Below are 21,462 nucleotides of genomic sequence, written 5' to 3' on the forward strand. Positions count from 1 at the left end.
AAGGCAAAGTTTCAAACAATGCTATCTAATGTTATTGCTCTTTAAGAACTAACCCCCAAATCTTTACATTATAATAATTTACTCCTGATGCAACTGTTCTTCCTGGCACTGGGGACTGAACCCAGGGCCTCATGCTCCCTAGGCAGGTGTTCCACCACTTAGCCAGATTCCAGCCCTCTTGGTGTAACTTTTTATCCAATCTAATTCATATTTGCAGGAACATAAGGGCCTACAAAGTCAAGTCAATTTTTTTCTTTTGGACAGATTCAGTGAAGAGATATAGATACTTTTATCTTCTTTGAAACAAAGGAAACAATTAACTTTATAACTTGTAACTTTAACCTGCAAACCACCTCAAAGTACCATTCTTGAACAGAAAATACTTCTCAGTATTCGATTCGTTGTTCAGATTAATATAAATGAACAGTCAACTTGTAGTGAGAGCTGTAGTTTCTCAATATATAAAATGTGAATAAAGCATCTACTACAAAATGCTACTCTGAGCCCAGCATGGTGGCCTACACCTGTCATCCCAGCAACTTAGGAGGCTGAGGAAGAGGATTGCAAGTTCAAGATCAGCTTCAGTAATTTAACAAGACTCTATCTCAAAAAAAATAAAAAGGGCTGGGATGTGGCTCAGTGGTTAAGCACGCCTGGTCGATCCCCAGTAAAATACTCGCACGCACATGCACACACACACAGGATATTTTTAATGACCCATAATACTTTAAAACGGTGTGCTCACTGTGGTACTTATTTATAAAGAAAGTGGAAATGACCTTCCATCTCTATATCCCTTCTTCACAAGTAGCTTCTCCTCTGATCAAGGGACATGTCCAGCCCCTCTGGCTTTAGGTGATCCTGAGATTTACTTTGATGGACAGATTCAGTGGAAGTGACCTCACACTAGCTCTACGCCTTGGCCTGCAGCAGCCTGTAGTGCTAGCTGTTCCTGTGAGAGCTCCCCAGCTGTCCTGTGAAGCTGGGATGAGGACACGTGACAGGTCAGGCCACCGGAAGTCATCCTAGAGCAGCAGCCTCCACCCAGCTGGACGAAGCCCACACTGCCAACCCACAGACACGGGAGCCAAGAAACGCTTTGTTTTGAACCAGGCCCCTCTGGGTGGCTGGTCACTCCACGAGGGCTAACCATACAGCCTGCTTTGTGAAGGAGGCCCCTGACCTGCCTCCCCCTGTCCCCAGACCATCACTCCTGAACTAACTGAGATGGGATTCTGTAGCCACCCAGCCCTCTTGGTTTCCCTGGCTTAAGAGATACTGGATGTATCTGTAAAAAAAACATTAAATTTTACTACTTGGATAGAAGTAACTTATGATAAAACTGATCTTACCCTCAGGCTCAGAAGGAACTTCAGAGGTAAACTAGACCATCTTTCCATCTAAGACTAGGATCTCTTCTGTAATGTTCCTTTGACAAGTGGTCATTTGAGCCAACAGTTGATGAGGGATTTAATAACCCAAATAGCCTGTCACAACTTGTAATGCTCCAATAATGTTTTCCATTCTTTTTTTATTTTCTTGGTGGTATTGAGGATTGAGCCTAGGGGTGCCTACCACTGAGCTACATTGCATTCCTTTTTACTTTTTCTTTTGAGACAGGGTCTGGCTAACTTGCTGAAAGGCTGGCCTGAGTTGTTGTCCCCCTTCCTCAGGCTTCTGAGTGGCTGGGAGTACAGATGTGTGCCACCCCTGGTTCAGTAAGTGTTTCCCTAAGTTGAACTGAAGTCTGATTCCTGGGAGATTGCTCTTTCAGCTCCTGCCACCGGCTGCCCCCAAACATATCTTCTCTCCACAAAGCCCCTCCCGCCTCTCGCCACCTGCACACCGTCTGGATCCCACCCTCCTGGGTTCTCAGAAATCATTTAGACTGTGTGACCTTTCTTCTTCCAGACTACAAATAATTGGCACTGATAGAAAGCAGGTGGTCACTGGCAGTCCGTTCTCTTCCCAGATTGTGGAAGTGGGACGCAGATGTCTGTCAGTCCCTGAGGAGCTTCGCTGGGGGCTGATGGGCAGCTGAGTGGGGAGGCCACTCGGTCACAAGAAGTGGGGGTGGGGAGGAAAAGGCTGCCCTGCTCCTGGAGATGCACCAGTTCGCGGGTCCAGTCCTTGGAGGGACCACTGCGCTCTAGTCCACCGAAACTGCCCTTGGTCATCAGCTCCAGTGTCTACGGGGAGAGAGCAGCAGGGAAGTGACACCCCGTGAGATGCTCTCAGCACCCGAGTCACGTCCAGCCAGAGAGCCCCACTGACCCCAGCAAGGCCGTGTTGCCTCCCTGCCCTCTCGTCCTGGGTCAGGTCTCCCACAGTGTGACCCTCCCATGATATGACCTTGATTGTGCCACCAGCAAGCACTTTCTTCCTAAGGCCACCATGAAAAAACCACCACCACCACCCATCAGAGCCTAGCACAGCCAGGAAGAGCGGAGCAACCACTGGCCTGCTGGATTCTGGGCACCGTCTCTCATAACTGAAGTAGCCTAAATTAGACGGCTTGTTTGGGGTACAAAGATGCTGTTAGTAACTGTGCTGTTTTCAAACCATTTCAACAATATTCTAAAAAACTGAGACCTAGTAAAATACTACTAATAGCACATATTTTAAAAAATTAAGTAGTGCCATATAACCCTTTTTTCTCTAAGTCAATTGGTGCCTTTAAAATTTAAACAGAGGACATAATACTTATCCCTATTAATTCATCTCATTATGTTCCAGATCACTGGACTTGAGCCTGTAATTCTAACATGACATTGTTTTGCAACACTGATTTTAACTCCTTTTTTTCATCTCTAGAAATCCCCTAGCTACACACAGCATTTTCAGGAATCAACACCTGCACTATTTTCTAACTAATTTGTTAGTACCACGTCAGCATTTGTGACTTATTACATACAAAGGACAATAAGCTCCCACTGCAGGTAGGGCTGCATTCCCGCACTGCAGAGGCAAGGGAACTCTGCTGGGCTGTCAGGAAGTCTCAGGGCTGGGGGGCAGCTAGTGGCAGAATGCGTGCTGCGAATGTGTGAGGACCCGGGTTCTAGACTCAGCACCCCAAAACCCCAAGCTCCCAAGGAACACCTCCCCCAATATATAGATAAATATGAAAGTAAATAAGAAAAAGAGGGCAAAAGGGTAGGGACTCACTGAGAAGCACAGCTGTATGTCTGCACCCGCCCAGCATGGGAGAAGCCCTGGCTTTGATTTCTGGCACAACAAAGCAAAGCAACACAAAACTACAAGCTTGAACTTACTTGAAAATATGTGACTGGTTTCTCCATGAAACCTGCCTGTTTTATCACTGGAAGGACAACATTTTGAGGGAACATTTTTTTAAAAACACCATTAGTTAAGGATGTTGATGCTTTTTGTTTATAAAGGCTGCCACTTAATCGCATGAAATAAAGCTTCCTTTAAAATTTAATGTACGTTACACATAGAAATATGGCTTTACTTTTTTAACATGAGGGCAGTCTATGCCCTGCTCTGAGTGACTCCATGGTGTATAGAACAGGAGTCCTCAGGCTGTACCTGCCCCGAGTGACCCCACAGTGTATAGAACAGCGGTATTCAGGCTGTGCCTACCCTGAGTGACCCCTTGGTGTGTAGAACAGCAGTTCTCAAGCTCTGCTTGCCCTGAGTGACCCCATAGTGTGTAAAACAGCAGACCTCAGGCTAAGACTGCCCTGAGTGACCCTGTGGTGTACAGAACAGCAGTTCTCAAGCTCTGCCTGCCCTGAGTGACCCCTTGGTCACTATACAGAACACCAATTGTCAGGCTGTGCCTGATCTTGAGTGATTCCATCTAGTAAAGCACTAGTTTGCCATGAGCTACTCAGTTTTGAGTAAAAATGTCAAGGAAGAACGACTCCACCCCTTGTTTGTACAAGTAAATAGCCACCATCTGCCACCATAAGGCACAAATTAATAAATGTGCCAACATACCAAACTCAGGAGCACCTGGACACGTAAACCTCCCAAATCACATAAACCTCACCAGATGTGAACCCCTCATTCAAGGCCCATAAAGAAGAAGCTCAAGATTAGACTGCAACACTTTCACCCGTCCCCGTCCCCAAGAGTAGACACAGCAACATTTTTACCCTGTCCCCTGATCACTAGTCACAAGCCTTGCTCTGGAAAATTGATACAGTAAACAACCTCTGATTTCCTATCCTCCTTGGACTTCAGCAAAGTGCGGTTTCTCCTGCCCGTGATCACCACGTATGGCCCACTCCAAGCAGATACCTCCACCAGACACCGAATCTGCAGTCAGGACCCTTGCCTAGAGCACATCCTGGGCTTTCTGTGCCCTGAAGATGTCCATTGGCTGGTTCCTGGTCTTATCTGACACCTACATAGCTGCTCTCGGACCTTCTAACCCCACATGGTTACCCTAACCCTTTCTTAGCCTTTCTGTAACCTAGTACACGATTGTGTGAAGTGTGACGTGTGACTTGAGTGTTATAGATATTAGAAACTTAGATTGGAATAAAAGAACCTGATTGCTGGCTTGTGATCACCAGATGATTCATGCCTATTGAGTGAACTGCCACTGGTGAGAGAGATGTAACCATGAATCTGTTGGGTGATGTCTACATGTGGACAGACACCAACGTGTTTGGTCTGTTAACAACACAGCACTCTCATATATTTCTCCTTCTTTCTGCCTTACTGTAGGTAAGCTTAAAAAAAGTCTTTGTCTTAATAAAACAAGTTAATCAGATAAAATTTAGCAATGTGAGTGAATAAGCCCCAAACATGAGCAGCACCTCACAGCTCCTGGCAATGTGCACTTCAGATCTGGACATGGGAACAAGCCCCTAGCCCAACCTCCTGGTGAGCATCTGAGCCTTTTCCACTCTCAAAAGCACTTCTCACTTTGCAGGGGAAAACATCATATAAGCAAGTTCACAGACAGCTTCTTGATCTCAAAAATCTCTCTGCAAATCAAGAAAGCAAAAATAGACTGTGATCATTTGCTTTCCAAAATGCTGTTTTTAAAGCAGGAAACACTCTGAAACCCTGAATTTGCACAGGTAAGTAATTACGGGGCAGCAGGAGTAGCGCACCACATGATTCCCTCCTCCACCCCTGCATGCCTCGGAACATAGCTTGACTGACTAACAACTGGTCATAAACACACTTGGAAACACACTGCAAGTGTTTTCAAGGCAAGCAAACTATGGCTAGGAGGAATGTTCCTAAATAGAGAAAATATTTGTAAAGTGTTTTGAACTCAAATATTGGAAATACAAACAATAACAACAAAAATACTAAACAAACAAAAAAAGACCCCAATAATAAACTTGAAATATAACTGCTGAATCAAGGATTATGGAAAAGTACAAAAGTACTCCATTTAAGACATGTGCCAAGGACACGCCACCTCTAGCTGCTCCAGTTAGGAGGATAAGCGATCTTCTATGAGCAACAAGGTGGATAGAACAGGAAGCAAGCCTGGGGGCTGGCGGCGCCTTCCAGCTCCCTGCCAAGCTGAGGCAGGGTCATCTGAGCCCAGGAGTTGGGGTAGCCTGGGCAACATGATGAGACTCCCTCTCAAAACAAGACACCCCCAAAACAAAAACAAAAAAACAAACAAACAAAAACTAAAGCTTTTTTTTTTTCCTTTTGGTGGTGCTAGAGATTGAACCCAAAGCCTTGTGCTATATCCCCAGCCAAAAACTAAGGCTTTGCAAAATAAAAAAAATAAAAAAAATAAAAAACTTTTTGAAATTATAAGATGTTGGGAAATATGTACAAGGGTAGAAGATGGGAACAAAACAATCAGATGCATCCCATGCTGATGAAGTCTCAGGACTTTCCAACAAAATAATGATTACATATATCCTGATCTAAGAAAAATAAGCATCTCACTATCATGAAAGTTTGTCAACATAACTTAAGAGATGTGCAACTCACTGTGCCAAAAATTCAGGAACAGTCCTTAAATTGTGAATCCCTCCCACGTCTGGCCATCTTCTTCTTTAGGACACTCTCTAACACTCTGCCAGCTTCCATTTCATCCTTACTGCCTTTCAAAGTCTCTATTTAACAGAAAATACAGTAGAGCTGAGGCTAGGAAATGTATTTATACATTTAACCAGCCCCACTATGGCTCAGCTTGAGTCCTGCTCAGTTGAATGGAACATCTGACCAAACCAAACACCAAGTTCACAGAAGTCCAAAATAAAGACTGATTCAGAGCTTCCAATACTGACACCCACCACCGCCCCCAGGCTCTGGAGGGATTCCACTTACCACTTACAGCACGCGTGCTCAGAGTTGACATGCACTATTTTGAACCTCATAAAGCTCAAATTAAGGTAGTTATTATTTTCATTTTTCAAATCTAAATGACAACATTTATAAATCACCATTCAATTACTAAGTGGCTGGGACCAACCCCAGTGATGGTTAAATCTCCCTGTTTCTTTAAGAAGAATAAAGCTCACTCCTCATTAACATTTCAATAACTCCTGCTGTCACTCTTTCCCAGAGAGCAGGAGCCCGGTGACTGCCTCAGTTTGTCCTGCAGGCTGTGTATCAGGCCCTTTTTCAGGTCCAGCCCTGCAAACACCTGGAGGGCTGCTGCCCAAATCCAGGAGAGGGTGAGGCTGGCTGACCTACAAGGCCAGGCACTTGGAACGCAGTGCTCGACGCCCCTGACGCCCCTTCACTCCTCTCAGCTAATGAAGCAGCATCTGCTTCCCCAGTGGCTTGGGGCTCCAAGGCCGCACCACCTCAGTTGGTCGGCCGTGACACTGGCTCTTCCTCCCACGCTGCTCTTGCATGTCAGAGCTGGGGTGCCGAGGGAAGCGTTATGCTAGATGCTCTTAAGGTTGGGGACCATGTAAAGAATTTCATTCTGAATGCCACAAGATAGAAATGTTATGTAACAATCCAATTGACTTTGGAGAGGAATCTTATTCCATACACAAATTACATTCTAGGGAGATCTCTATGCAAAACACATTTTCTGGGAAGATTGATTTAAGACTAGATAATGAGAATGTTTACTGGACGAACTTCCAAATTTCTAGGTGAGACAGGGAAGCTAGTAACCTGAGGAAGGATCTTGTTTATTCTGAGGATCGGTTTTGGTAAACACTTCACTTTCTAACTATTGCCAAGACCTGATGTGTTCGTCACAACAGAGAAACACTGGAAGCAAAAGAGCAAATGACCTGGATGTCCAGGGTGGGGTTTCAAGTCCTAGCCCAGAGTGGCAGCGTGTGACACTGACTCTCAGCTGCTCAGGCAGGAAAGGACTGGTATTGCTGGACTCTCCCTCAAAGATGTTGGCATCCAAATGAGATAAAGAATACCAAATGCTCTGGTGACCCAGCAGTCTTACGCCCAGGTATCTACCTGGTGAGAACAACCTGCAGGTCCACACAAAGACTGAACTGGAAAGCAAGAACTAGCTTCACTCTCTCATGACCACCAGTGGCCTGGCTGCTGCAGCAATCCCAGTTCATCTGATGGTAAATAAATGAACGATGAGACACACCCCACCAATGGGGCACATGCACCAACAAAAAAGGAAAGCACTCCCTGATACAGCGGCCGCACGGAAGAATCCGAAAGCATTCTACCAAATGAAAGAAGCCAGACAGAATCCACAGGATTCCAAAAAATACCTAAAATTCTAGAAACCAACAAATACATAAAATTCTGGAAAAAAAAAAAAAAACAGATGGGACAAATGTCAGATCTGTGGTTGCCAGGGCAGAGGCTGGGAGAGGGAGGAGGGTTCCATTACAAAGGGGTGCAGGGCTGAGCACAGTGGTGTATACCTGAACTCCCAGCTACTGGGAGGCTGAGGCAAGAGGATGACAAGTTGGAGGCTAGCCTTAGAGAGACTGTCTCCAAATAAAAAATAAAGGCTGAGGATGTGGTTCAGTGGTGGAACACCCCTGGGTTAGGGTTACAGTACTGCAAAAAGGAGGGAGCCATGAGAACCTTTTACAGGGCTGAATATCTTGTCTATCTTGACCTTGGTAGCATTTATATGAGTATATGTTTGTCAAAAATCACAGAACTATACCCCTAAAGAGGGAATTGTACAGCATATGGATTATACCACAATAAACATGACCGAAAAAGGGGAAAAAACGGTGCTCTGGGAGATCAGGGAATACCTTGTTTCATTCTGAAAATCCAGTAATGGTACACTGTGGTTTAGCCATTAGCTATTTTTTTTAAATAAACCTGAATTGTAAAGCACAGAACTTACCTAAATGCAAAGCTTATCTAAACTCTTCTGTTGGTACAACAGAAAACAATGCAGAAAGCAGGTCTCTGAACTCAGAGCTTTTAAAAATCTATACAAATACTATTTTTAAAACAAAGAAACACAAAACAATCCAGATGAAAAACACTAGTAGCAAAGGTTGTGTATACTCTACAACTGTTAGTCACCTCAACAGAATCCAAGTCTGGGTTTGGAGAACAGGACTACAAATGGCTACTTTTTCTGTGTTTTCTGAATTTTTGAGTAGCAATTATTTTACAAGGGCAAACATTTAATTTGCTTGTATCATATATGACTTCTTAAAATAGCAAAGTACACAAGAACACAGACTGCGATCCTCATTTGTGAGATGAGGCATACTCCCAATGTTCGCAGTATCTCGACCTTAATCAATAGGAAGGTGGTTAGTGGGTTTAGCATGCTGGTCACATCTGCACTGCAGCTGCTGCACACCTTCACAGGCCCAACAGGCATGTAACAAAGCATCCTTCCAGAATTAGCCCTTACTCAAGAACCAACAGCTGCCACCAGGCTCTAACACATCTGCTTGCCATTCTAAGACTCTAGGAAGACATCACGCAAACCTTCAACCTGGGGCAGAAAACCAACCAACCTCCATCACATTGTTCTTCAAAATCCTCTCTATAAACTCTGCCCTGAAAATAACCAGCACTTAAGTGAACCAGCTGGGAAAAGACTCCATCCTCCTGGCTAAATGCAGGCGCACAGGAGCTCACACAAGCAGGTCGAAGACCTGACTATATCGACTGGCACCATTTCTTGCACAAACCTAGCAAAAGAAACTGAAGGTGAAAGTGAGGTGCCCCATGCATTTCTCTAAAATTACCCAGTGCATGAGGTGGGGCAAGTCCAGATGGGATGGATCGATCAAATGTAGATCACTGCCCAAGCTCGGGGTGGAAACCAGCTACTTACGGTCTTCCCTCTTGTGTAAGCGTGAACATTTCCACATGCACCAGTGAATCCTCGTCTTTGTTTTAACACACCAATCCAACAGGTGAAGTGGTCGGTGAAAATGTACCTTGACCACTACTTGTACACCTTAGCAGGTATTCCAGCTGGTGAAATAAGAGGGGGAAGCAGTGATGCATTCCTCCTTGAATTTCATGAGGCTGGACACTGACTGCCTTTGTGTGTTCCAAGACTTCCACGAAGGTCACCTGAAGCAGAGCAGGGAAACGGGGCTCAAGGCATGGCTTTCACAGGCAGAAACATGCAATTGGGAACAGCACTGGAAATTAACGCCATGCACATAGTAGGAAGGCACTTCCTACTATGAGCCAAAAGTATTAGTGGTCAGTGACAAGTCAAGCAACTGCCATGGAGTAATGTGGAGTATAATCTGCATTAAGGAGAAAGGAAGAGAAGGAAATTTGGAAGAGAGAGTCAACTTTTGGGCTGGGGATGTGGCTCAAGCGGTAGCGTGCTCGCCTAGCATGCGTGCGGCCCAGGTTTGATCCTCAGCACCAAATACAAACGAAGATGTTGTGTCCGCCGAGAACTAAGAAAAAATAAATAAATGTTAAAATTCTCTCTCTCAAAAAAAAAAAAAGAGAGTCAATTTTTTAGTTTATTGTAATTAAGAAAGCTTTAAAGATTCCTGAACTATTTAAAATTTTAACCTAAGGAAAAATACACTTTAAAAAAATATTTGCATTCTTTTATTTATGTATTCATTCATTCATTCATTCATTCCAATCAGTTATACATGACAGCAGAATGCTCTTCAATTCATTGTATATAAATAAAGCACAATTTTTGATGGAAAATACATTTTTAAAACTAGAATCATTAAAAAGAAATAAAGCATTCTGAAATTCTAACATGCTTTAGAAAACTTAAGATTCAATAACTAATTTTAGAATGAGAAGGCTGGTGTCAATGTGGCACAGGGGAGTGCTGCATGCATCTTCAGAGGACCAGCACGTGCTGAGGTGGTGCCCTGGGGCCTGGAAAGCAGGCTGAAAGTTCCCATGAGATGAGCATAAATATTAGCCAAAAGCACTTAAAACTCAACATGGGCTTTTCCACACTTAAAATAAAATGGGCCTGGAGATTACCAGGCTTATGGCTTGGGTATGGAATGTCCCCCAAAGCCATCGTGGTCCCTACCTTGGCCGTATGGGAAGGTGGAAGACCTCTGGCAGGGCAGTGGGAGGAAGCTGGGTCACTGGAGGCATGCCTGCAAAGGGGTCACTGAGACTCTGGCCTTCCCTCTCTCTTTGCTTCCAGGCCACCAGGAGGCGAGCAGGCCTCCTCCGCCTGTGAAGTGCTGTGTTGTCCTAAGGCCAAGCGATCACCAATCGAAACCTGGTACCAGGAGCCAAACGAACCATTCTTCCTTTTAAGTTGATCATCACAGGCATTTTGCCACAAGAATGGAAAGCTGGCACACTACAGTAGAGCATAATACCAATCCAAACTTTAAAAGTTCTTTTTATAAAAGCATCAAAATAGTAAAGATCTTGTTAGAAGAAAAATCCTACATCACCAATTATTTTTCTGAAACAAGATTAGCTAAACCACTCATTATGTGAGCAAGGGGTACACGGAGACAACAGTTTTATTTTTTGATATTTAAATTTTCCCATCAGAAGCACAAAATAAATATTTACATAGGGACCACCCTTATGCATAGCAACCTGTAGGAGTGGCAGGAATGACTACTGCCCTGCAACTGTGCTGGTCACAAATATTTACACAACTATGAGCTTCCAGGGAAACTTTCTGCTTATTTCATGAGTGGAGAAAGGTCAACACACACACATGTTCTACTGTATCCTCACAGAACATCCTTTCATCACTACAGAGGCTGTAAACCAAACCAGTAAAAAGAGACTCTAAATTCTCTAAGAGGCAAGTTTCCTTTATGCTACTCATGTGTTGCTTCTTTGTCTTTAGTGCTTCATCTCCCCCCTTATGTCTGTCCTTTCTGTCCATAATTAAAGAAGCTTAAGGGAAAGCTATTATCATCTGAAACGTCTTGTGAAAGGTGGATTTTAACAAGGACCCCAGTGTGGCAGTGAGAGCAAGGCTGCACCAATTCCCAACCTCTTCAGGGCCTCTGACCACTCTGGAAACCCCCTGAAGGCTACAGACCTTCTCCCAGGACACTGCACACACGCAATCTGAATGTAATTCCCAGAAATCCCCTGAAGCCACCAAGAGGTCCAAAGACAGATCCCAGTTAATAAGTGTTGGCATATGAAATAAAAATACCTAATCTGCTCTTTAACTGAAGAGAACAGGGCTAGAAGAGGGTGTTAAAGTTGGTTTCCATTAGACAGTCAGGCTGCCCCCATGCTAAAGCAAAAAGACGGGAACCAGGCACCTGTGGGCCATCTACCTGCCACCAAGCACAGGAAAGCAGCCAATCAACACAAGCAAGCAAATCAAACCACCAGCGTGTTCTCCAGGGAAACAACCAGCCTCAGAGAGGGGGGACACACTCCTGGATTAGGGGCTTCCCGACCCAGGTGAGCCTTCCTGCCTGTAAAGCCCTGCAAACATACAGACCTCCCATTTACAAACAAAGATCTGAACAGGGTGCAGGGATAATACACTTAGGAAAGATAGTTCTGGGACACTGGATATTCATATTCAAAAGACGGGAGTTGGAACCACCTCACAGCAAATATCTGACTGAGCCCACACTAACTAGACCACAGCCCTGAATGTATAAGCTGTGGCTATAAAGCTCTTGGAAGAAAAAATGTATATGAACAAACCTTTATGACCCTGGATGAGGCACAGCTTCTTATATATAACATCAAAAGCACAAGCAACAACAACAACAAAATGTTAGATATGCTAGACTTCATCAAAATTAAACACTTAGCTGGACAAAGTGGCTCATGCCTGTTATCCCAGGTATGTGGCAGGCTGAGGCAAGAGAATGTCAAGTTCGAGGCCAGCCTGGGCAACTAATGAAACCCTGTCCCAAAATAAAAATTTAAAAGGCACCTGAGAGAGTGCTTGCCTAGCATGTGTGTGACCCTGGGTTCAATTCCGAGCACCACAAAAGGAAAAACAAAACAAAACAAAAACAACTAAACTAAAACTTCTGTGCTACCAATGATACCAAAAGAAGGTAAAAACACAACCCGTAAAATGAGAGAAAATATTTGAAAATTCTGTCTGATAAGGTACTTGTAGTCAGAACTCTTACAACTCAACAAGAAAAAGACAATCTAATTAAAAATTGGCAGACATACTGAATAGCTATTTCTCTGAAGAAGATAAACAAATGGCCAATCAGCATGTGAAACAATGCTCAGCTCCCTGGCAGGAAGGACTCGCAGATCACAACATCACAGACTGAGCTGGTGACCCTCAAAGACAAGCACAGGTAAGGCTGAGGGTCGGATCCTCACCCAGAGTAGCCACTTTGAAAACCCTCATTTCAGGGGGGCTGGGGTTATAGCTCAGCGGTAGAGCGCTCGCCTAGCACATGCGAGGCCCTGGGTTCAATCCTCAGCACCACATAAAAATAAATAAATAAATATATTGTGTTCAACTTAAAAATAAATATTAAAAAAAAAAAGAACACCCTCATTTCCTCAAAATGTCACCACGGGACACAGCAACTCCACTCCTAGGTACACACTCAAGAGAAAGAAGACAGTACACCAAGGACTGGGGATGTAGCTCAGTGGTGGAGGGCATGGCTAGCAATTCCCAATACTGGAAAAAAGAGATATTCATACATGAATGCTCAAAGCAACATTATCCCAAACCACAAAGGAGAAACGACCCAACTCTCCACAGCACCTGACGGTGATAAACGAAGCACGGCAATATGCTACATCATGGGTGGACCCGAAACAGGATGCTCAGAGACAGGAACCAGGCACAGCAACACTCTTGGACTCGAGTGTATTCAACATCCCAAAGAGTCTTGTATGGGGGGTGGGGGGACAGGAAATGACGGGTGCTGTGTGTGGGATGTCTTTCTAAGGTAATGACAATGTTCTAAAATTAGATCGTGGTGATGGCTGCACAACTCCGTGCACACCAAACACCACTGGATCAGATGTGTGCACAGGAGGATTTTTATAGTGTGAATTACATCTCAACAAAATTGTCTTAAAAAGATCTGACCTCGATGGATCCTTCCTTCTTCAACACATACCAGTCAGCCTTCCAGAAGACAAAGCATGCACACACGCGCACTTGACAGTCTTCGGCTCAACTGAGCCCCTCGAGGCTGGCCAGGATTCTGTAGGGTACGTCTCACCGTGTCAAGGGCAGAGAGGTGGCAGGGAGGCTCCAGGAGAAATAACCAACCAAGTCCCACACAGAGAGCAGGAAACAAGCTGGACTGACCTTTCACCAGCAATGTGGGATGCCAGCAGGACAGACACTCAGGCAGACCCTCCCTGTGTGTGACCCGAGAGGAAACTCCACTCCCAGCTGGCAGGACCACCCAATGGACTTCCCACACAGCCCACTGAGCAAGCCACCTGAAGGCACCTCACGACAGGATGAGGGCAAACATTTTAAAAAGGACAAGATACGGAATCTAAAACAGAGAGACCAACTGGGGAGAACGATGGGAAAGTCAGACCCCCCCAGAGTCCAGAAACATCAAGACTGAGGCTCCACGTGGGAGGAAGATGGATCATGAGTTTAAAACACCCAAGGAATCATCGGCTGATGATGCAAGACAAAGAAGGACAGTTAGCAACTCGAGACAGAGCTCCTCAAGTGAAAGCGAGCAGCAGCCAGCAGTCCAGGCTCTCACCATCTTCAGACCGCAGAGCGCTAACTGCGGAACACACCTGAGCAAAACTGGGAAGACACAAACACAGCCACAGAACCCAAGCACAAGGGTAGTTACTGCCACAGGAGCACCCAAGTGCCAGGCACAGCACAGTGACCACACGGGCAGGCCTGGCTGCTCCCTCTCCTTGGCAGGTGAGGAAACAGAGACCCTGAGACTGACTTGCCCCGGGCACAGGGCCAGCAAGTGCAGCACTGCCCTCACCATCACAGCAGGCTGTCTCCAGAGCAGAGATCTAGCAACCCCACAACAGGAGTGAAGTCGGAAAATAACCCAGTACCCTCAGCTTACGCTGCTCTCCAGAGGTCAGGCCAGGAGTAAAAACGCATTCGCATATATGAGGAAATTGCAATTCTTGGCTTTCTATGACGTGAAGCGTGGCAAGGATTGCCTGAGACTGTAGCCCTGATTAACCCTCCTTTCTCTATGCTCCCTGGAGGGGAAAGTACTGGGGATTGACCCCAGGGGTACTCTACTTCTGAGCCAAATCCCCAGCCCTTATTTTTAATTTTTTATTGAATTGCCCAGGCTGGCCTCAACCTGGCCATCTTCCTGCCTCTGCCTCCTGGGTAGGTGGGATCACAGGTGTGTGCCACTGAGCCTGGTGCACTGTTCTTAAAAATTGTACTATATCTTGTTGCTAAAAATTAGAATCTTTAAAGGGAAGAATGGGGCTATTAATCTCCTCTTACATCAGAAATCAGAACAGAGCAGAAAGGCTTAAATACATTGTAGAAATTAAAAAGGAAACCAGAGATAAACTTGAAACAGTGAGGAAACCACAGAGGGCAGGGGTGGGGGTGGGTGAGTGGGATACACTCTCATCTATTATAGCAGAAAAGCAGTTTTAGACACACAATCCCTAGAATTGAAAAATCAAGAAATGGTAGTAAAAGTTTAGTATTTCATCATCTCGGTAAAAATCACAAACAGAAATGAAAATAGAAGTAGCTAAAACATTAAAAGTGGATCTCCCTTTGTAACAGGAGGAGGAGTAGGGAGAACTGGATCCAGAGATTTTTTGCTGTGTATTCTTCTGAAAATTTAACAAGTTACTACTACAATTAAAAAAACAAATATCTGACATACAGTAGGTGGCTTTTTCTTTAGAGCTGCATTGAACCAGGAGAACACCGAGCCATCTAGCCCGCCCCTTTCCCAGATGAGAGGCTAATGGGCTGTCTTTTCCACAGGTGGCCACAGGATTGTGTCCTGTCCTCATGCTTCCTGACAAAGTGACACTGTTGCTCCTCCATGGAAAGGCGGAGGCCCAGGGCTGGGGATATAGCTCAGTTGGTGGAGTGGTAGCCTTGTGTGCACAAGGCCTCGGGTTCAATCCCCAACACCACAGGAGAGGCCCACATCCTCTCCACCTACGGCATTGGAGATCCAGGATGTGAGGCATGGCTCTGCCTGAAGCAGCGCAGTGGAGAGCCCATGCAGAAGGCCCAGGAAGGGAGGGTGTGAGGGAGTCTGGGGTGGGGAGGAATGCCCAAAGGATATTTCCAGCTCAGGTGTCAGATTTTGTGATCACTCAGATTCTGATGTCCAGTACAGTGAACAGCCGTCAGTCACACATAGGTATTTTAATTAAATTGAGTAAAATTTAAAACTTGGTGTTCCAATCACACTAGTGACACTTCACTTGCCACATGCACCTAGCTCCCACCAACTCGACAGGGCAGGCCTGATGGGTAGTGCTGCCTCAACTCCAGTGAAGGACCTGACAAGAGGCCAGCTCTCCCCCGGCCCTGCTCAGAAAGAAATGCCTCCGCAAAATAAATGCTGAGCTCAGCCACTGGTTCTTGGGGTGATCTATCACACAGCCATAGTGAAAGGAACACAAGGGAACTGGGGGTCCAATCGTGAGGACATCTGCCAGAGCTCTGGAGTCCACGACAGCAGCCAGAGGTGCAGTGAAAGCATGTCCCAGGTCAGTGCTCAGAATGTGACTGAACAGAGGAAGAGCACTGAACAGAAGTCCCCGCCCACACAATCTGCAACCCCAAGCACCCGCCACACACCAGAAGGCCTGGGTCTGCTACTCCAGAAAAAGAGTCACCACTTCCTGCCTGAAGAGCAGCCGCAGCCTCAGAATGTCAGCCCCATGCATCAGACAAAACTCCAATCCTAGCTTCTTTCACAAGGTGGAGTCTTATTTACTAGTCCAGTTTTTATACTTGCATAAAATTCTTTACTTTTTGAAGTATTTTGTAAATCTTAAAACTTTCAAGCTAAAAAAGTTTTTTTAAACAAACAAACAAAAACCTTAGAGAGTACTTATCAACATTAACCCAAAGCTTTCTCTTTTAAACTTTCCTTACTTACAAAGAAAAGTATTTTAAAGTATCATTTTTAATTCCTGGAACTAATGGAAACTTGGAGTGTCAAAAACGAAAACAACCTGAGGTTCAAGTGAATCTCCCCTAACCCCCAGACACAGCAATGGTTCCAAGACCTTATTTTCAACGATGAATGACAAAGGTATGCTGAATGACCTGGAAGGGGCAGAGCCCATCTGACCACAGCACAAAGCCAGTTGCTGTGCAGATGACAGAACCTGCCACCTCAGAAGCTCCAGCTGCATTCTGGTCTCACAGCTGGGTGTCAGAGAGTCTGACCCGCCAGAGACCTACACACCAACAAAAGAAGGGCAGCCCACAGCCAGGATGCGCTGCCTGCTGACGGCTGCCTCCTCACGTCTCCTCTGTCCACACTTGAACATGTCCACAGGAAAAAGTTAAAGCCAGATAACAAGCAAATTCTTCCAGGTAAACATTCTAATTTGAAACACGAAGAAGGGTTATCATGGTATGAGATGGGGGGGGGGGGTGATGAGAATTTCAATTATGAATGAGAAGACTCAAAACACCAGAAAGAAGCACACGGTGCCTCTGATCTATAACTACCACCCCAGTAAGGAGCACCACGCTGCAGAGCTGGCTGAATCACACTTCACAAGGAATGCTAATAAAGGTACAGCATCCCGAACATGAACTGCTCCAAATTGTGAAACTGGCTGAGTACCAGAATGATGCCACAAGTGACACTTCACCTGCCTCAGGTGCTGGGTCACAGTCAAAATGCAGGTGCTCTAAAAAAAGCACATAAAGTTACCTTCAGACTCTGTGTATAAGTAAGGTTTATATGAAACAAATGCACTTCATGCTTAGATTTGGGTCCCATTTCAAGATACCATTAGGTATATGAAAGTATTCTAAACTCTGTCACAAAGTCTGAAATCTGAACCAGTTCTGGCATTTTAGATAAGTCTACTCAACCTACAAACACGGTTACTAAATTTCTTAGCCCACAATCAATAACAAGAAGGGAGACTAATAAAGACATACTCAAAATGAAAAGGCTATTGCTAGTCTAATGGGAGAGGGAACAAGAGACGAGCCAGAACGTTCAGCGGAAGGCTGCAGACTTGGAGTCAAGCCAGATCAGGTCCCTCAGGTACTTACTCCCTATATGAACCCTGCCAAGTTATGGAGCCTCTTTTCTCCTCAGAGAGAGAGAGAGCAGTACCTAGGGTAGTGGGCTTGGCTTGATGACCATAAGAGTCCACGTTAAAGTCTCCTGGACGCGGAGTCTCTAATCCAAGCCAACACTTGCCTGCAACCCATGAGATACACTGAGGCAGAACCACCAAGCTGAACTGCTCCCAGGGTTCCAGTCTCAGAAATTTCAAGAGAGAATGAATATTTACTCCACTAAGCCACTATGTTTTGAAGTACTTTGTTACACTGCAATATAAAATGATATATTACACTTAGGGAACAATGTTTCTATTAGTTGAGCTGCTAAAATTTTTTTCTAAACATAGTCTTTGAGTCTCTTTGCAATTAAATATTAGATTACATAAAGGAATTCTGAAATTCACCTGAAAAAGATGCTCATCACCTTATAACAGCATGTTTACAAAGCAGGATATCAGGGGCTGGGGTTGTGGCTCAGAGGTAGAGTGCACTCCTAGCATGCACGAGGCTCTGGGTTTGATCCTCAGTACCACATAAATGTAAAATAAATATATTGTGTCCACCTAAAACTTACGAATAAATATTTTTTAAAAAAGCAGGATATGAGACTCAGTATTGAATTTAATTATATTTTATAGTACTGGGGATTGAACCCAGTTCTACCATTGATCTACATCCCAAACCCCTTTGCCTATTTGTTTTATTTTGAGACAGGGTCTCACTAAGTTGCCTAGGCTGGCCTAGAACATGCAAACCTCCTCAGCCTCCAAAGTAACTGGGTTATAGGTGTGCACCACTATACCTGGTAGTACTGAACTTCTTAAATTCTATAGTGCTTGTGTGCAACACATGACAGAGGTAAAAATCCAGAGTGCACCATAGTTCAGCACCTCAGGCCCAATGCCGCATCATATACACACTATCTGTATACTGTTTTTCGGCTTTACTATGTGTTTTGTTGTTGTTGTTGTTGTTTTAGTTTTCGGTGGACACAACATCTTTATTTTATTTTTGTGGTGCTGAGGATCGAACCCAGCGCCCTGTGCATGCCAGGCGAGTGAACTACCACTTGAGCTACATCCCCAGCCCCTTTACTATGTGTTTTAACATTAACAGAGGAGTCGGTCCTACCTGAATGAGGCATTTGCTGACGTCACTAGCACACAGTGCTTTGTTGCAGCTCAGTGACCCAGGGAGCCACATCAGGAGTGTCAGGAAGGCTAGCATAAGCACAGCAGAATGGTGTGACTTCATGATGCTTCAGTGAGATGAAGGCGGATCAGTATTCCCAGGAAGCTACACAGACAGACAAGCAGTTGATTCAAAGGTGAATGGCAGGGTAAAAGACAAGTACTGAAACGGAAATCAAAATGAACCAAAATTGGTTGTTTGTGTCAAAATACTTTGAATGATCATTTCAAAATCATCCCAATGAAAGATTAAACATTCAAAAATTAAACTATATATTTTTAAATATATCTTTATTTTATTTTTAAATTTTTTATGTGGTACTAAGGATCAAACCCAGTGTATCACGCATGAAAGGCAAGTGCTCAACCACTGTGCTACAACCCCAGCCCTAAACTATATCTTAATAATGTCTTGGTAGCCATTTTCAAAGACCTATCATACAGAACCTACCAGAAATGGTGACCTCAAAAGTTAAGTGACCATGTCTAAATTCTTCGTAACCAGAAAGTTCAACACACAATCAATGAGTTTCAGTACTATGCTGCTACAATTCAACTTTGATTTCAGGTCCATTATTCAACTTCAAACCCACATAAAAATTACTAATGTTGTAATATAATTTTAAAAACACTGAACAAGGTTTTTTTTTTTTTTTTTGGTGGTGGTGGGGGGTGAACCCAAAGCCTCTTAATACAGGGCAAGCACGCTACGTCTGAGCTACATCCCCGCTACATCCCCAGCCCCAATTTTAAAATGTTTAGAATCAAAACAAACTTGTAGATGGAAATTATTCTAATGATTATTTATGACCATATTGCTTTATCTCTCTTATTTTTGTGTGTGTGTTTGCTTGACTTTTTTTTATTAGAGCTTTATAGTTATACATAATTAAAGGGTTTCACTTTATCTCTTAAGAGAATAAAGAAGCTCAATGAAAGGAGTCCAGTCCTCAGTCATTCCTTAAATAATTGAACCAATAACAAAGGGGGCAGTAAATTATTAATTGCATTAAGAATGCTGAGTAATCCCAGCAGCTCGGGAGACTGAGACAGGAGGACTGCATGTCCAAAACCAGCCTCAGCAATTCAGCAAGACCCTGTCTCAAAATGAAATATAAAAAGGACTGGGGAGGGGCTAGAGTTGTGGCTCAGTGGTAGAAAGCTTGCCTTGCACATGTGAGACACTGGGTCCAATCCTCGGCACCACATATAAATAAATAAAGGTATTGTGTCCATCTACAACTAAAAAAAAAAGGAGGGGGGGTGCTGGAGATGTGGCTCAGTGGTTAAGCACCCCAGGGTTCAATCCCATACCAAAATAATAATAATAATAAATAAAATGAAAAATTTATTTTGTGGGCTGGGGTTGTGGCTCAGAGGTAGAGAGCACTGGCCTAGCGTGTGCAAGGCCCTGGGTTCGATCCTCAGAACCACATAAAAAATAAATAAAAATACTGGGGAAACACATCTTAATGTCATTCCTATTCTATTTTATCTATAAAATGGAGATTTAATAAATAAATAAATAGATAGATATTATGTTCAAAAAATTTATTTTGTTAGAACCATGGATTCTTAACTTATTAAGCAGACACTACAGGGGCCTGGGGCTGTAGCTCAGTGGCAGAGAGCTTGCCTTGGATGTGGGAGGCACTGGTTCGATCCTCAGCATCACATAAAAAATACACAAATAAAATATAGGCATGCTGTCCATCTACAACTACAAAAAAAAAAAACCTAAAAGAAGACACTACAGTACAAAAAGAAAGGATAAAAAAGACACGCACAAACAGCTTAAGGAAGAGAAAATGTACTTCTTGAGGTTAAAAAATCTCCAAGGGACTGGGACTCAGTGGAAGAGCCCTGGGTTCGATCCTCAGCATCGCATAAGAATAAATAAAATAAAAGATCCGTGGACAATTTAAAAAAAAAATCTCCAAACTATAACAAATCAAGTAACTACTGAGTCAGGAGAGGTAGCCGGTGGGTGGGGAGCATACTCCTGGGCATCAGGGACACTCGCGGGGACGCTCCGTGACCGGGGGTCAGGGCCGCGCAGGGCGGGTCGCGCTGCGCAGGCCCGGCCCGGCCCCTCCCCGCACAGCGCAGCGCTGGCCCCACTTCCGGGCCCTCGGGGCGGCCCCGCGAGGCCCGAGCAGGCCCCCAACAGGCTGTGCCCAGAGCAGCTCTCACCTGCGACCACCAGCCCTCCCGCGCCCGTCACTCGCTCCTCTCACCGCGGGCCTCGCTGCCGACCGCCCGAACCCGTGCCGAGGGCTGCGGCCTGTCCACGGAGCCGCAGAGCGACGCAGCGGGCCCGTCCCCACGCCGCGACGTTCTCCGATGTCGGCCCGGTGGCCCAGGTCCCCGAGGCGCCGCTGACAGCAGCGGGGCGCAGCGGCAGCTTTTGTCTGCGCGGGCGGGCGCGCGGGGCCAGGGGACGTGCAGGGGGTGGACGGGGGGCGTGCGGGGCCCGGGGGCGCGCAGGGGGCGGTCCGCGGCCCCGCCCCGCCCCGCCCGCACCTGCACGGCCCAGCTCCCGGTCGACCCGCCCGCTCACCGTGCGCCGTCGGCCCTCGTTCCCCGCGGGCGCGCCGCGGTGGCCGTGCGAGTGAGGCTGGGCCGCGCCTCCAGCCGCCCCTCCGCGCAGCACTCGGAAGCTTCCGCACGCCTCAGCCCCGAAGACTGGGGCCCGGGGCCGCCTCCTCTCGG

General features: G+C 45.4%; 1 protein-coding gene across 3 annotated transcripts in view; it reads right to left on the bottom strand.

Moving 5' to 3' along the window:
- Twsg1 (twisted gastrulation BMP signaling modulator 1) overlaps window positions 1-21,460 on the bottom strand; it is a 36,178-nt gene extending 14,718 nt beyond the window's left edge. Inside the window, exons 1-2 of one of the 3 annotated variants that reach the window (XM_078030464.1) lie at window positions 21,311-21,460; window positions 18,692-18,856 (exon numbers count right to left, since the gene is read on the bottom strand). In XM_078030464.1, the coding sequence (XP_077886590.1) occupies window positions 18,692-18,814 (123 nt within the window). In that variant the 5' untranslated portion in view covers window positions 18,815-18,856; window positions 21,311-21,460. Of the gene's footprint in view, window positions 1-18,691; window positions 18,857-20,943; window positions 21,233-21,310 lie in introns of those variants that run through there. The other 2 variants (XM_078030465.1, XM_078030463.1) reach the window with 2 other exon arrangements.
- Window positions 21,461-21,462: the final 2 nt, after the last annotated feature.

This window comes from Ictidomys tridecemlineatus, chromosome 13, assembly GCF_052094955.1.
Source record: "Ictidomys tridecemlineatus isolate mIctTri1 chromosome 13, mIctTri1.hap1, whole genome shotgun sequence".
Lineage (NCBI taxonomy): Eukaryota > Metazoa > Chordata > Mammalia > Rodentia > Sciuridae > Ictidomys > Ictidomys tridecemlineatus.